Here is a 17,749-nt window from a genome sequence, read left to right as displayed (position 1 = left end):
GCTGTAATAAAACACCAAAACTAAAGCAACTTGATGAGGAAAGTGTTCATTTGGTCTTACAGTTGTAGTCTATCATGAAATCAAGTCAGGACTCAAACCTGAAACAAGAGTCTGGAGTCAGTGGCATAAGTTAACAAACCATTCGGGGACTGTGCTTAGTAGCTTTCTCTCTATTAGTTAGTAATTTTGCTTTCTTTTTTTTTCCAAGACAGGGTTTCTCTGTATAGCCCTGGCTGTACTGGAACTCACTTTGTAGACCAGACTCAGAAATCCACCTGCCTCTGCCTCCCGAGTGCTGGGATTAAAGGCGTGAGCCACCACACCCGGCTAATTTTGCTTTCTTAAATACTATCTGCCATACATGGTATTTTCATACTAGACTATCACCCAGATGCACATATATTTCTAAACAAAATATGAATATTTTAAATATCAATGATTTTCTTGAAAAATATTAAACATTATGTGAACTTTTATAAAATGGTATTCATAAAAATTATAGGTTTTTGTTCATTAAAATTAATGGCAATAGTGAAACAAAACTCACAAACAAGGTATCTTGTGATATATGAAAAATAATTAGTTCACAGAACTATAAAAAAGAACCCACCAAGTAAAATATATTAGAAGGGAAATTTATTGGAAAGTGGACAAAAAGCAAAAATATCATATAGGATAAAAGAAGTGGCATGATCAAGAACGATGAAGATATGATCAACTCCAGTAGCAAGAGACAAAACCAGAATAGTAGTGAATATCAGACTTATATCACAAAATAACAAACCTCTTACAAAGTCAAGTGTTAGTACACATGTAAAACACTGAGGTCAAACTGCCAAAATTTAATATTGGATGCCATGTTAACAATAATAACACATTCAGTGATGAGAATCTCTTTGTATATCTTTTGTGAATATTTTACTCCACAGCTTTGCCATACAAATTTTAATCTCCATGTTTCTCAAGGTATATATTAAAGGGTTCAACATAGGAGTAAAAATTGTATAAAAGACAGTAATATATTTATCAATTGGAAAGTTGGAAACAGGTCTAACATACATGAAAATACAGGGAACAAAAAAGCAGACAACCACCATGATGTGGGAGCTGCAGGTGGACAGGGCTTTGCGCCTCCCTTCCTGACTGTGAGTCTTAAGAGAATTTAAAATGATTCCATAAGAGACAAGGAGGAGGATAAAGACCACTATAGACATTGCTCCATTATTGCCAACTACAGTGAGTCCAAGGAAATAGGTGTCAGTGCATGCAAGTCCTAGCAATGGGTACATATCACATCCAAAATGGTCAATGATATTGGGTCCACAAAAAGGAAGTATATACACAGAGATAACTTGAAGCAGAGCATGTGCAAATCCTCCAGCCCAGGACACCACCAACAAGAGAATGCAAACCTGCCGATTCATTATGGTCAAATAGTGCAGTGGCTTACAGATGGCCACATAGCGATCATAGGCCATCACCACCAAAATGAAGACCTCAGAACCACCGAATAAGTGCTCCACAAAAAGCTGAACCAGACAAGCTGTGAAGGAGATGGTCTTCTTATCACAAAGTAAATCTGTAAGCAACTTGGGCAATATGGCAGTAGAATAAACAGCATCCATGAGTGAAAGAAAGGCAAGGAAAAAGTACATTGGGGAGCCCAAGGAGGGGCTGGCAATCACTGTCCCCACAATGAGCAGGTTGCCCACTATTGTCACAATGTAGATGAGTAAAAACATGACAAACAATGCTTTTTGCCCAGCAGGATCCTGAGTGAGACCAAGGAGGATAAACTCTGTAACATTGTTTTTCTGTCCCATTTACTCTTCAAGGAGGCTTTTATTAGTGGTAACAGCTCAAGAGAACAGTACTTGCCCTTAATTGTGACCAAAACCTAGACTTCCATTCTGCCAAAAAAAATTCATCTTCATGAACAACTTCAATTCAACCCCAGAAGTTTTCAGAAACCATCTGTTTTGTTCATCTTGAAGTAATTCCATAGTTCTGTCTAATAATATTGTGGATATTAGGGTTTCTTTCAAAACTTATATATATACAGAAGTGCAAAAGTATCATTCTCATTCATACTTTTAAAACTGATTATTAAAAGAAAATTGCATACAAATGCTCTATCTGTATGTATACCTGCTTTCCAAAAGAGAACATCAGATAACATTATAGATTGTTGTGAGCCGCTATGTGGTTGCTGAGAACTGAACTCTGGATCTTTGGAAGAACAGTAAATGCTCTTAAACTCTGATCCACCTCTCCAGTTCCAGTATTCAAACAACAATTCAGAGTCCAGATCTCCAAACACAGAAAGCTCAAAGAAAACTTCAAAACTAGTGTGGGAAAGCATGGTAGGGATCATTTCCTAAGCATGTGGTTATGTTAGCACATTATAAGGTGAAGAGATTAGACAACAAGAGTTTTTCCAGCCTTGTAGTTCACAGCACTATTTTGTTCAAAATTCACTTTTTATGATGCTGTCATAGTTTTCACTTTTTACATTTAAATAACTTATATTCACTGTATTAATAATGCTAATAACATTAATAATTTAGAAATAAATGGGATACTATAACTGCTCTGAATGATGACTCTGGTTTTATTATTTATAATGTACCATGAAATAACCTTAGGTAAACCTTGAGAGAGAATAGCACGGTAGTGAAGGTTGTGGTTTCTCAGGCATGTGCTTCTGTTACAGTGTCAGGATCAATCACTTACTACATTTATAATCTTACGACAGGGTTCTACAACATCTTCATCAAGGTGCTTTGTTTAGTCATGAGTTTTCTTCAAGCTCTCCTCAATATGTGTTACATCTGAATTAATGTTAGCTATTAGAGATGCTGTATTTTCTGTCAGTGTAATAGTTACAAGAAATCATGAGAATCTGTTAACAAGATCTACAAACATACTCCTGGGTAGAAAAAGTAGTATCGGAGTGCCTGGTGATCCATTTTAGGATTTAGGTAAAAAGTATGTTAGAAATTTTCTGTTGGGTGCTCACTAAAGTTGTCTTAGAGGAGTATATTTCATTTGAAAAAGAGCAAGGGACAAATCATCCACATGGTCTTAATGGTGAATAAGGGTACAAGCTCTATTTCCCTTACAGGAATATGAGTATAGTTGGAAATGATTATATTAAACAAATTAAGTCCTTATCTAAAGCACTAATGTTGCATTGTTTTTTATTTGTTGACATCCAAATTTTCATAGAAATATCAAATCATATGTAAATAGATGACATGAATGTAAAAGCAAAAATTTCTGGATAAAGGAAATAAGTGAGAAGCAGAGGTATGAAAGGGATGCAAGTATGTGATTGGAGGGAACAGTCTCAAAGACATTAGACACTTACTAGAAAATATAACAGCTAGCACAGTAAAATTTAAAATACCAATTTTAAATATTTAATTAAAATACTTTACAATACTAACATAGTAAATCTGCGTGACTGTAGATGAGATACTTCCCAATCAATTTCTACTTGCAACCATACTATTATAGTTTTAAGTCTAGCCACAAAAGAACACATACAGTTGACAAAAAATAATGAATGTTTGTTTTCTTACATTCTAAGCACTTGAAATAATATGTAATTCTAAATTTACTAATGCAAATGTACCTAAAAATTACCTAAAAATAATTATACATCTTTGTTAATACATCCCATATAATATGTCAAATAAAGTAAAATAAAACAATGGGATATTTCACTTTTTATTTGGTAAAATAGGAAATAAAACAAATCAGTCTATAATTAACAAAATATTATTACTTTTCTGATCTTGTGTATGTGGTTTTGGGTAATTTTGTTTAACATCATCAATTTCCATATTTCCTATGGGAATGCAAATCTTTAAAATATTTACAAAGGAATATTTAATTAATGTACTTTGTTGCCAGAGTGAAAAACATATATATTAGGTCTAATATTAGCACTAGAAAATTAAAGTTCTATTACTGTATTGACTACAAATTCTTCATGTGTTTATGTGCCTTTGAGAATGCATAATAACTTACAGCTGTCCAGTAAAGACTGAATGAATGATTATCAAGTGAATGTCCTCAGCACATTTTCTTAAGCCTTCCCTTTGTCTTGCTCTTTTTGGGAGGTTTAAGTATATCCAGGTGAATATCTAAAAATCAAGAAATATTTGAATATAGCATCAGCATTTACTATATAAGACAGTCGGATAGTCTCTTCTTCTGGGAAATGTCTTCAGACAGAAACAAAGAATATGTGTTTATGCAAGGAAATAATTTGTTCATCTACATTACCTTGGGTTAAAAAGTGTGGTCATCTAAATTATTTTGTGAATTTTTCCACTTCAGTCAGTTGAGGTGACACACTCAAAGGAGGCTTTGCTTTAGGGAGATATGATAGCCTTGCCATGCCTCACAAACAGTACCGAAAAATACAATATATTGACATCTTGATGGTGAAGAATTCTCATAAGTAAAAGAAGTTTCTGTCTTTAAAGATATTGAAGTAGAGTCTCAACAAGACCTCCTCCTTTCTGTATACATCTTGTATATAAAAGTCATGGAAAATAAAATCCTTCTATGAACTTTCATAATCAATGATAAACACTAAGTAAAAATATATCAAGGACTAATTATCAAATGAAAGCATACTCTGGCTTGGTAGTCTGAGTTTTGAAAGACCTCTAGGTCATTTAATTAAATACCTCTTGTACTTAACTCAGCTGCATGAGCACATCTATTTTAGTAGATAAGCTAATTAGAATATTTGGAACAAATTCAAATGAAGCAATGTCTCTTGAACAGGTTTCTTCTCCTTTGTAGTCCCTAGAGATAAGAACTCAGACCTTGCCAGCAATGAGTTGCTGACTCCCAAGGTTAAACCTATAATGGGAAAAGAACATTTGCAAAGTGTAATGTGTAGAAACTGTGAGTCACGCATCCTGATGCATTTACATGAGGCAGGTAAGGTTTGAACCATCCCAAAGCAGGCAGCAGCTTCAGTCCCTGCAGGTAAGAACACCACAGCAAAGTGCAGTGTCAATCACTCCAAAAAGTCTTGTGTTGTAGTGGCTGAGAACTGGGGCATCAGGATCTTTTGCCACTGATAATGGGTTTTATAACTTATTGAGAAACAAAGGTTTTGATTTAACCTTGTCTCAGTTAACATGAAACTAAATGATCTTCATTCTCTTCATCTAAATCTAATTTCTGTCCAATACAAAACTGATTTCTATTAAAAAGAAAGTGCTGTTTTCCTAAAATGCACAGTGCTAAAGGGCTTCTTTCAGGATTCTCTTATTCAAACTTGTTATCAGTACAGTGAGCACATATTCTCCAAACATTTAGCTACATATTGATTCTTCTGTGTCACAAAGGCCTAGATATAGGTCACAACTGTTAGTTGATGGGTTTATTAAACTATTAGCATTTTAAATTTTATGCAACAAATAGATTAATTGCATAATATCAACTATATTATTCGCAAGATAAAGAGTATCTCTAGTCTTTGCACTAATTACAAATAATTGTTAGTACTTCTTTATAGTTTCACACATTAACAAAATATGTTTTGATTATGGTCACACTACTCTTTTGCTCCAACCAGTCCAAAAACATACCAGTACACCACATGTCACTCTGAAGTTCAGGTTTCATTTATTTACTTATTTAATTATTAATTCATTCTTCCTTTCTTTTTCTTTTGTCAATAGTTATATTACTACTACTACTACTACTACTACTACTACTACTACTACTATTACAATAGAGTCATTATCCCTATCCCAGTCCACCCTCTGACTGTTCCTCATCTCATTTGTCCCCCATGTCTACAAGAGGATGTCCCCACACTCACTATCATCACACTGGACCTATGCACTCCCTGGGGCCTCAAAACTCTTGAGGGTTAAGTGTATCTTCTCTAAATGAGGCTAGACCAGGCAGTTCTCTGCTATATATGTGTTGGGGACCTCATATCAGCTGGTGTATGCTGCCTGGTTGGTGGCTCAGTGCCCAAGAGAACTTGGTGGTCCAGGTTAGTTGAGACTGCTGGTCTTCCTATGGGGTTACACTCCTCCTCAGCTTCTTCCAGCTTTTCCCTAATTCAACCACAGGAGTCCCCAGCTCCTGTCCATTGATTGGGTGTAAGTATCTGCATCTAACTCTTCAGCTGCTTGTTGTGTCTCTCAGAGGGCAGACATGCTAGGCTCCTGTCTGTAATTGGACCTTCTTTTCCTCAGTGTCTTCTCCATTTTTTTTTTTTTTTTTGTCTCTGCAGTTATTTTAGACAGGAACAATTCTGGGCCAGAGTTTTGGACTGTAGATCGTAACCCCACCCCTCCAATTGATGCCTTGTCTTTCCACTGGAGATGGACTCTACAAATTCTCTCTCTCCACTGTTGGACATTTCATCTAAGGTCCCTCCCTTTGAGCCCTGAGCTGCTCACCTCCCAGGCCTTTGGTACATTCTAGAGGGTCCCCTACTTCCTGCTTCCCAAGGTTGCCTCTTTCTGTTGTTTCTGCTTGCCCTCACAGCTTAAGTCTATGTTCCCCACCTAATACCATATCATGATCCTCTTTTCCACTTCTGTTCCCTCTCCTATCCAGGACCCTCCCTGCCTCTTCACCCTCTAATTGCTTTCTTCTGCCTCCCAAGTAGAATTGAGGCATCTTAGTTGAACCCTTCAGCTTCTTAGCCTTCTTGAGCCCTGTGGATTGAATCCTCGGTATTCTGTACTTATTTTTTGGCTAATATCTACTTATTAGTGAGTACTAATGCATGTACTTTTAGGTCTGAATTACCTCACTCAGGTTGATATTTTCTAATTGCATTTGCATGCAAAACTCAGAGTGTTCTCCTTCATAATGGCCGAGTAGTATTCCATTTTATAAATGAACTACATTTTCTGTATCCATTCTTCTATTGTGGGACATCTTGGTTGTTTCTAGCTCCTGGCTATCACAAACAAAGCCACTATGAACATAGTGTAACATATGATCCTGTGGTGTGATGGGACACCTTTTGGGTATATGCTGAGTCTTCAGGAAGATCTATTTCCTAATTTTCAGAGGAACCTCCAGAATGACTTACAGGGAGGTTATACCAGTTTGCAATCCCACCAGCAATGGATGAGTGTTCTTCTTTCTCCACATCCTTGCCAAAATGTGCTGTAACCTTAGTTTTTGATCTTATCCATTCTGATTGGCATAAGGTGGACACTCATGATCATTTTAATTTGTCCTTCCCTGATCACTAAGGACTTTGAACATTTCTTTAAGTGCTATTCAGCCATTCAAGACTCATCTATTGTGAATTCTTTGTTTAGATCTATACAATATATTATGATTACTAGCCTTCTATCAGATGTAGCGTTGGAAGGCATTTTTTCCCAATCTGTAGACTGCCATTTGTCCTATTGACTATATCCTTTGTCTTATAGAAGCTTTTCAGTTTCATGAGGTCCCATTTATCAATTCTTGACCTTAAAGCCTGAGTCACCTGGGTTCTGTTTAGCAAATTTCCCCCATATCCAGGAAATCAAGGTTCTTTCCAACTTTCTCTTCTGTTAGATTCAGTGTGTCTGGGTTTTAGGTGGAGGTCCTTGATCCACTTAGACTTGAGCTTGTGCAAGGTGACAAACATGGATATAATTTCATTTTCCTATGTACAGACTGCCAGTTAGACCGGCACCATCTACAGAAGATACTTTCTTTTTATTGTATATTTTTGGCTTTTTTTTTTCAAAGATCAAGTGTCTATATGTGTGTGTTTTGATTTCAGGGTCTTCAGTTTTATTCCATTGATTAAGCTGTCTCTCTCTGTACCAATACCATGTAGATTTATCACTATTTCTTTGTAGAACTTGAGGTTTGGGATGGTGATTTCCCACTGAAGTTCTTTTATCTTTAAGTATTGTTTTGCTATCCTGGGTTTTTTATTTTTACAGATGAATTTGAAAATTGCTCTGTTTCCATGTCTTTGAAGAATTATGTTGGAACACTGCTGGGGATTGCATTGAATCTGTAGATTGCTTTTGGTTGGATAGCCATTTTTACTATTTTAATTCTGCCAATCCATGATAATGGGATATCCTTCCACTTTCTGAGCTCCTCTTCAATTCCTTTATTGAGAAACTTGAAGATCTTGTCATACAAATCTTTCATTAGTTTGGTTGGAGTTACCCCAAGATATTTTTATTTATTGTGACTATTGTGAAGGGTGTTGTTTTCCTAATTTCTTTCTCAGCACATTTAACATTTGTATAAAGGTAGACTAGTGATTTATTTGAGTTAATTTTAGAGCCAGCCACTTTGCTGACATTGTTTATCATCTGAAAAAGTTCTCTGGTAGAATTTTTTGGGCTGTTTATGTATACTATCATATCATCTGCAAATACTGATACCTTTACTTCTGATTTATCAATTTTTATCCCCTTGATCCCCCTTTGTTGTCTTATTGCTTAGCTAGAACTTTGAGTACTATATTGAATAGATACAAGGAAAGTGGTCATTGTTGTGTTGTCCCTGATTTAATGGGATTGCTTCAATTATCTCAGTTTAATTTGATATTAGCTGTTGCTTTACAGTATATTGCTTTTATTATGTTTAAGTATGGGCCTTGAATGATCTCTCAAACACTTTTTAAATGCAGGGGTATTGGTTTTTTTGTCAAATGCTCTTTCAGCATCTAAGGAGATGATATGTGATTTTTCTTCTTTGAATTTGTTTATATACTGGATTATGTTAATGGATTTTTATATATTGTATCAACATTGCATCACTGGGATGAAATCTACTAAATCATAGTGAATGATGGTTTTCATATGTTCTTGGATTCGGTTTGCTAGAATTTTGTTGAGTATATTGCATTAATATTCTCAAGTAAAATTGGTCTGAAGTTATCTTTCTTTGTTGTGGTATAGATATCAGAGTAATTGTGACTTCATAGAATGAATTAGGTAGTGTTCTTTCTGTTGCTATCTTATGGAATACTTTGAAAAATATTGGTATCATGTCTTCTTTGAAGGTCTGGTAGAATTCTGCACTAAAGCCATCTCGCCCTGGGATTTTTGTGCTTGGGGGGATTTTAATGGCTTCTTCTATTTCCTTAGGGGCTATGGGCCTGTTTAGATAGTTTACCTTCTCCTGATTTAACTTTGGTATGTGGTATCTGTCTAGAAAAATACCCATTTCATGAAGATTTTCCAGTTTTATTGAGTGTAGACTTTTATAATAGGATCTGATGATTTTTGAATTTCCTCTTTTTCTGTTGTTATGTCTCCCTTTTCATTTCTTATTTTGTTAGTTTGGATATTGCCACTTGGCCCTTTAGTTAGTTTGGCTAGGGGTTAATCTACTTTGTTGATTCTTTCAAAGAATCAGCTTTTGGTTTTGCTGATTCTTTGTATTGTTCTCTTTGTTTCTATTTATTGATTTCAGCACTGAGTTTGACTAATTCCTGCCTTCTAGTCCTCTTAGGTGTGTTTGTTTCTTTTTGTTCTAGAGCTCTCACATGTGCTATTAAATTGCTAGTGTAAGATATCTCCAGTTTCTTTACCAGAGTACTTAGTGCTATGAAATTTCCTCTAAATACTACTTTCATTGGGTCCCATAATTTTGGGTATGTTGTGTCTACATTTTCATTAAATTCCAGGAAGTTTTTAATTCTTTCTTTATTTCTTCACTGAGTAAGTTATCATTGAGTAGAGAGTTGTTTAGTATCCATATGTATGTGGGTTTCTCTTGTTTTGCTGTTACTGAAGACCAGCCTTAGGTCATGTAGATCTGATAGGATGCATGGGATGATTTCAATCTTCTTGTGTCTGTTGAGGGTTGTTTTGTGACCACTTATATAGTTGATTTTGGAGAAGATATTATGAGGTGCTGAAATGAAGATGTATTCTTTTACTTTAGGAGGAATTGATCTGTGGATATCTGTTAAATTCATTTGGTTTACAATACTGTGCCACTGTTTAGTTTCTGTTTAAATGACCTGTCCATAAGTGAGAGTTCAGTTTGATGTCTCCCACTATTATTGTGTGGGGTTCAATGTGTGTTTTGAACTTTAGTAAGGTTTCTTTTATAGATGTGGGTGGCCTTACATTTGGGACATAGATATTCAGAAATGAGTCTTTGTCTTGGTGGATTTTTAAGTGTCCTTCCTCATCATGTGCTGCAGATGAACCTCACTTGGGTCCTCGATCCACGGGTTCCGGTTACAGGTAGGCAAAGGAGTCAGTGAAAGTGGGGTAACAAACAGACTCGACACAAGGGAGTATGAATCTGAATGTAATATGTCAAATCGAGCATCAAACTTTTTATACAGAAGAAAATAGGGAACTTAGGTGACACACCTGCAAGGTACAATGAGGTTACTGGATGCTTACATAAAACAGAGGACTGCAAACAGAAGGACTGGCAGGAACCAACTAGGATAAAATTCAATGTTAACAACTGGGAATCAAAAGCAACTCCACCTAAGGTCCACTTAATCTTCGAAGTCAGGGGCAAGGGCTTCATGCCCTTGACATAATTCCTGTTCTAGTCTATTATATAGTCCACCTTCCCCCTATGCCACTGTAAATACTTGTGTATGGGTGTAACTCAGCTATCTATAGTTCTAAGTATCTACTCTGGTTCCTCCTTAGATCACAAACTTCCTTCTTCCTAGATAATGGTAAATTCCTGTGAAGGGCAGTGACTTAGCTATCCATGCCCAGGGTTGGCTCAAGGACTGACTGCCTAGAATCTAACTTAGCTCTATGTCAAATAGAGGCACTTATAATAAAGCGATATAGCCAGGCATGGTGGCACACGCCTTTAATCCCAGTACTAGGGAGGCAGAGGCAGGCAGATTTCTGAGTTCGAGGCCAGCCTGGTCTACAAAGTGAGTTCCAGAACAGCCAGGGCTATACAGAGAAACCCTGTCTCAAAAAACCAAAAAAAAAAAAAGAAAGAAAAGAAAAAAGCAATATTAAGGGAAAGCACACAGATCCGTTTACCAACTAAAGCAAGGACATTGGAGCATTCGTTATACAGGAAGTCACAATTCCAGGAGACTTAAGTTTCCCTTTAACTTTTCGCCTCGGGACAGCACCCAGGTTTTGGGGGCTTGGCACACTTGTCACTACTGGAGTGGATGTAGTAATCATGCTTGATTACTTTGATTGAAAGTCTATTTTATTGTATATTAGAATGGCAACTCCAGCTTGTTTTTTGGGAACATTTGCTTGGAAGATCTTTTTCCAGTGTTTTATTCTGAGGTTGTAACTGTCTTTGTTATTGAGGTGTGTTTCTGGTATGCAACAAAATTCTTGCTCCTCCATGCTTATCTAGTCTGTTAGCTTATGTCTTTTTATAGGTAAGCTGAATCCATTCATATTGAGGAATATTAAAGACAGATGATTGTTAGTTCTTGTTACAAATGTTGTTGTAGGTGGCATTATGTGCATGTGATCCTCTCCTTTTGGCTTTAATGTGAGATGATAAATATATTGTTTTTTCTTTGATGTAGGTTACCCCCCCCCACTTTGTGTTGGAATTTTCTTTCTAGAATCCTCTGTAGGGGTGGATTGGTAGACAGAAACTGTTTGAATTTAGATTTTTTTCTGGAATATTTTGTTTCCTCCATCTATGTTGATTGGGAGTTTTGCTGAGTATAGTAACCTTGGCTGGCATTTGTGTTCTCCTAGAGTCTGACCAGGATTTTCTGACTTTTAGAGTCTCTGTTGAGAAGTTCTGTGTAATTATTATAAGTCTACCCTTATATGTTACTTGGCCCCTTTCCCTTGCAGCTTTTAATATTCTTTCTTTGTTCTGTGCATTTAGTGTTTTAATTATTATGTGACAAGAGGATTTTCTTTTCTGGTCCCATTTATTTGGTGTTCTATAGCCTTCTTCTACATTTATGGTTATCTCTTTCTTTAGGTTGGGGAAGCTTTCTTTATGATTTTGTTTAAGCGATTTTCAAGACCTTTGAGCTGGGAAGTTTCATTCTCCTCTATTCCAATCATTCTTAGATTTGTTCTTTTCACTGTGCTCTGAATTTCCTGTAAATTTGGGGTTAGGAGTTTTTTATGATTTGAATTTTCTTTGACAGTTGGGTCAATGTCTTCTACAGTATCTTCTACACCTGAAATTCTCCTTTCTATCTCTTGTATTTTGTTGGTGATATTAATGTATGTAATTCCTGATCTCTTTCCTAGGTTTTCCATTTCCAGATTTGCCTCCATTTGTGTTTTCTTTATTGTTTCTACTTCCACTGTTAGGTCTTGGTCTGCTTTATTCAATTCCTTCATCTATTTGATGGTGTTTTCCTGTATTTCTTTAAGTGATTTGTTTCCTCTTTAAGGGCTTCTACCTATTTACCTATGTTTTCCTGTATTTTTTTTTTCAGTGAATTATTTGTATCCCCTTTAAAGAACTATCTTTTTTAAAATTTTTATTAGATATTTTCTTCATTTAAATTTCAAATGCTATCCCAAAAGTTCCCTATACTCTCCCCGCACCCTGCTCCCCTACCCACTGACACCCACTTCTTGGCTCTGGTGTTCCCCTGTACTGGGGCATATAAAGTTTGCAAGATCAAGGGGTCTCTCATTCCAATGATGGCCAACTAGGCCATCTTCTGCTACATATGCAGCTAGAGACATGAGCTCTGGGGGTATTGGTTAGTTCATATTGTTGTTCCACATAGAGGGTTGCAGACCCCTTCAGCTCCTTGGGTACTTTCTCTAGCTCCTCCATTGGGGGCCCTGTGTTCCATCCAAAAGATGACTGTGAACACCGACTTCTGTATTTGCCAGGCACTGGCATAGCCTCACAAGAGACAGCTATATCAGGGTCTTAAGAACTATATTATCTTCATGAGGTGAGATTTTTAAGTCAGCTTCCTGATTTTCAGGTGTGTGGGTGTATTCAGGACTTGCTGTGGTGGAAGAACTTGGTTCTGAGGATATCGACATATATGGGCTTTTGTTGCTTATGGTTTTGTGCTTGCCTCTTGCCATCTGGTTATACCTGGTGTTTGCTGCTCTCAGTGACTCTGTCTGAATTCTGCCTCTTTTTTCCCTGGGTTGCTTCAGGTCTCCTGGTAGGCCTGTGGCCCTGGCTGTAGCAGACCTCCTATGGGCCCTTCCAACTGTGGGGTCTTCTTCAGAGGGCATAGAAGATGCTGATCTGCTGCCCTGGCTGCAGCAGTTCCTCTGGGAGGTCCTTCAGACTGTTCAGTCTTCAGAAGAGCAGTCAATTTGTTGTCCTGTGTGAAGCTGTTCTCCGGGGGGAGGGGGGAACCTACAGACTGTGGTTTCTGTCTCCCTGTGTGCAGCATAACTCCAGAAAGGCATTCTGTTAGTTCAGTTGTCCTGCATGCCTTGGAGCACACTGAAGGTTTTCTGACTGTGGTGTCTGTTATCCAGTTACCTTTGCCTCTTGTGCAGAGGAATTCCTGGAATGCCTTCAAGCTGTGGTTTCTTCAGGGGAACAGACAAGCTGGAAATCAGTTGTCTAGTTGCCCTGAGTGCAGCTAATCTCCTGGGATGCCTCAGGCTGTGGTGTCTTCAGGGGAGCAGTCTGCCCCAGAAGATAGTGCAAACCAGAAGTGGTTATTATTATTAATTATTATTATTAAAACATTTTTTACACTTTACCTTCCTACACTGCCTCATCCCATTCTTCCTCCCCCATCTCCAAGAGGATGTCCCTACCCACCCCTACCTCACCAGGCATCCCCACTCCTTAGAGCCTCAATTCCCTTGAGAGTTAGGTTCATTTTCTCTCACTGTGGCCAGACCAGGCAGACCTATGTTGTATATATGTCGGGGGCGGCGGTGTGTCTCATATCAGCTGTTGTGTGCTGCCTGATTGGTGGCTCAGTGTCTGAGAGATCTTGGTGGTTGATTTTAGTTGAGACTTCTGGTCTTCCTACAGGGTCACCCTCCTCCTCATCTTCTGCTAGCCTTTCCCTAATTCTACCACAGGGACCTCCAGCTTCTGTCCATTGTTTGAGTGTAAGTATCTGCATCTGACTCTTTCAGATGCTTGTTGGGCCTCTCAGAGGGCAGCCATGCTAAGCTCCTGTATGTAAGGCACACCATAGCATTAGTAATAGTGTCAAGCCTTAGAGCTTCCCCTTGAGTTGGATCTCAATTTGGGCCTGTCACTGGACCACCTTTCCTTCAGTCTATTCTCCATTTTTGTACCTGCCATTCTTTTAGACAGGAACAATTCTGGGTTAGAGTATTTGCCTGTAGATTTCAACTCCATCCCTCCACCTGATGCCCTGTCTATGTAGACTCTACAAGTTTTCTTTCCCCACTGTTGGACATTTCATCTAAGGTCCCTCCCTCTGAGCCCGAGTGTCTCTAGGTGAGACATGCTCATTCATTCATTTTTACAATCCACTGAGTTCAATTAGACTTTCTTTATAAGCATTGATGTAGGACCATTCACAAGCATTAATAATCTACCAGGGACCAAACACTGAAGAAAACTTTCTCTCACCCAGAAACTATCAACTATCATTAGTTCCACTGCTAAGGATAGCACCCAGTGAAGTCCTCCTCCACACATAGTGAAGTGCTAACTGACTTCATCTTGTGCAAGCAAATCCATATACTCTGTGTCTATGTATGCAGTGACCTTGTCATGTTGAGGAGATAGTGTCTTATGACCATCCACTCAATTCTCTGAGTTTTACACTCTTTATGCCTCTAAGGAATCAAAATTCCACTTTTTTTCTCTAATGTGGTAGAAGTCAGTGGAATCAAGAAAAAGTCATTAGCACTTTTTCACCTATTTAAGAGAACTTCACAGGAGTATATTTGCTACTTGTCCCAATAGTTACATGGTTTCTACAAATATGTAACATTGCTGGAACATAATTAAAATAGCAAAACTGTGAATGGGAGCTATGAAAACAAGATTTGAATTAATTATTGAATTTTGAAACATCCTATTTAGTATATCTCCATATGTGGTAGCAATTGGTTCTAAATCACATGCACTTTGCAGTTCCCTGGATTGCTTTATTCTATAACTAGAAAACACTGTTTCCTTTTATCCCTGCACTACCTCTGTCATTTATAGTCTTTCCAAGTCCCTCATGCCTTCAATGATGAACCCTGGGTCTTGAAAGAAATGATATAGATTTCTCAATTCCTCACCTTGCATTTTATTAGTCAACTAAATATATATAGGAAATGCTATCCATCCCCATACTCTATCCACTATTCTGCCACCCAATCCCCATTCCATTTGTTTTGAATAATGGTTTTATAAATCTCTTTTTTATTTAGTATTTCATTTCTTTACATTTCAAATGTCACCCTTCCCAGTCTACCTTCCCCTTTGCCTCTAAGAGGGTATTCCCCCACCATCCAATCCTTCCTCTTCCCCATTTGCTGGAGCAACAAGCCACCAAAGGACCAAGTAAATCCCCTCCCATTGATGCCAGGTCAGATGGTCCTCTGATACATACATAGCAAGAGCTATGGACCCACCCATGTATACTCTTTGGTTGTTGCTTTAGTCCCTGGGAGTACGGAGGTGTCCAGTTAGTTAATATTGTTCTTCCTATAGAGTTGCAATCACCTTCAGCTCTATCCATCCTTATCTAATAATCTACTGGTGTTCATGGGCTTAGTCCAATGGTTGGCTGTTAGTTTCTTCATCTGTAGTAGACACATGCTGGCACAACCTCTAGGAGGACAGCCATACCAGGCTTCTGTCTGCAAGCACATCTTGGCAATAGTTTTGGGATTTGGTGTGTGCAAATTGATTGAATTCCAAGGTGGAGTGGTCCCTGGATGGCCTTTCTTGCAGTCTCTGCTCCATTTTTTTTTTGTCCCTGCTTTCCTTCAGACAGGAACAATTCTAGGGTAAAATTTTTGAGATGGGTGAGTGGCCCTTTCTCTTAACTGGAGGCTGTACCTATTTACTGGGGTAGTCTATTCAGGTTCTATCTTCCCTCTGTTGGGTATTTTGGCTAATGTAATTCCAATTGGGTCCTGGGAGCCTCTCACATCCCTGGCATCTGAAACTTCCTGTAGTTCAACCTATCCCCCACCCTCTACTACTACATATTTCTATTTATTATCCTGGCTTTCTGGACTTTTCTCTTGTCTCCTCCCATACCTGAACCTGCCCTTGCTTTTTTTCCAATTCTTTCCCCTCTCCCTCTGACTCTATTGATTGTTTTGTTCCCACTTCTAAACGGGATTGCAGCAACCACACTTTTTTCCTTTTTTTAAAGCTTCAGATGGTCTTTGAGTTGTATTATGGGTATTCTGAGCATTTGGGCTAATATCCACTTATCACTGACTACATACCATGTATGTCCTTTTGGGTCTGGGTTACCTCACTCAGGATATTTTCTAGTTCTGTTCATTTGCCTGCAAAATCTGTGAAGTCATTTTTAATAGTTGAGTAGTATTCCATTTGTGTATGTACCACATTTTTCTATATCCATTCTTCTGTTAAGCGACACAGTGATTGTTTTCAGCTTCTGGCTATTATAAGGCTTCTATGAACATAGTGGATCACCTATTCTTGTTATATGTTGAAGCTTCTTTGGGGCATATGCTCATTAATGGTATAGCTGGGTCTTCAGGTAGAACTATTTCCAATTTTCTGAAGAACCACAATATTGATTTCCAGAGTGATTGCAGTAGCTTGCAATCCTATCAGCAATGGAGGAGTGTTTCTTGTTCTGCACATCATTTCCAAAAGGTGCTGCTACTTGAGTTTTTTATCTTAGCCATTCTGAGTGGTGTAAGGTTGAATCTCAGGGTTGTTTTGAGTTGTATTTCCCTGATAACTGAGGACGTTGAATATTTAACTCTTTCTTAGCCAGTTGAGAACACACTATTGTGAGTTCTCTATTTAGCTCTGTACCCCATATTTTAATTGGGTTATTTTAGTTTATTTATGTATATATATATATACACAAATATGTATATATATATATATACACAAATATGTATATATATATATATATATATATATATATATATATATATATCCGATGTGTGTGTGTGTGTACAATATATATAGTGGATAATATATATAGTGGATAGAGATAGAGATGATAGAGATAGAGATAGAGATAGAGATAGAGATAGAGATAGAGATAGAGATAGAGATAGAGATAGAGATAGAGATAGAGATAGAGATAGAGATAGAGATATCAGCCCTCTATCAGATGTGGGCACAGTGAAGACTTTTTCCTAATGTGTAGGTTGCCAATTTGTCCTATTGACTGTGTCTTTTTCCTTACAGAAGCTTTTCAGTTTCATGAAGTCCAATTTATCAATTTGGTAATCTTAGAGATTGAGTCATTCTGAGTTCTGTTTAGGAAATTTGCACTGTTCTAGGCTCTTTCCCATTTTCTCTTCTATTTGATTTAGTGTATCTGGTTTTATGGGGAAGTCATTGATCCACATGGACTTGAGCTTTATACAAGGTAATAAATATAGATCTATTTTCATTTTTCTGCATACAGACTGCCAGTTGGATCAGCATTATTTATAGAAGATGCTTTCTTTTTCCATTGTATGTTTTTGGCTTTTTTATTGAAGATCAAATTCCCATACATGTGTGGGCTTATTTCTGGGTCTTCAATTCCATTGCATTGATCTATCTCCCTGTCACTGTACAAATACCATGTGCTTTTTTATCACTATTCCCTGTAGGACAGTTTGAGGACAGAGATGGTGATTCCCTCAGAAGTTCGTTTATTTTTAAGAATTATTTT

The 17,749-nt window shown here is 37.5% G+C and overlaps 1 protein-coding gene across 1 annotated transcript; it reads right to left on the bottom strand.

The window, feature by feature from the left end:
* Positions 1-878: 878 nt before the first annotated feature.
* On the bottom strand, positions 879-1,823 carry LOC110289524 (olfactory receptor 4A5-like). Its single transcript, XM_021155764.2, has one exon. It carries the CDS (start codon positions 1,821-1,823, stop codon positions 879-881), a length of 945 nt encoding a protein of 314 aa, XP_021011423.1.
* Between the last annotated feature and the right edge of the window lie 15,926 nt (positions 1,824-17,749).

The sequence above is a fragment of the Mus caroli genome, unplaced genomic scaffold (genome assembly GCF_978045245.1).
Source record: "Mus caroli unplaced genomic scaffold, Mus_caroli_1 scaffold_2, whole genome shotgun sequence".
Lineage (NCBI taxonomy): Eukaryota > Metazoa > Chordata > Mammalia > Rodentia > Muridae > Mus > Mus caroli.
The sequence above is the reverse complement of the archived record's forward strand: the minus strand, read 5'-3'. Positions and strand labels throughout refer to the sequence as shown.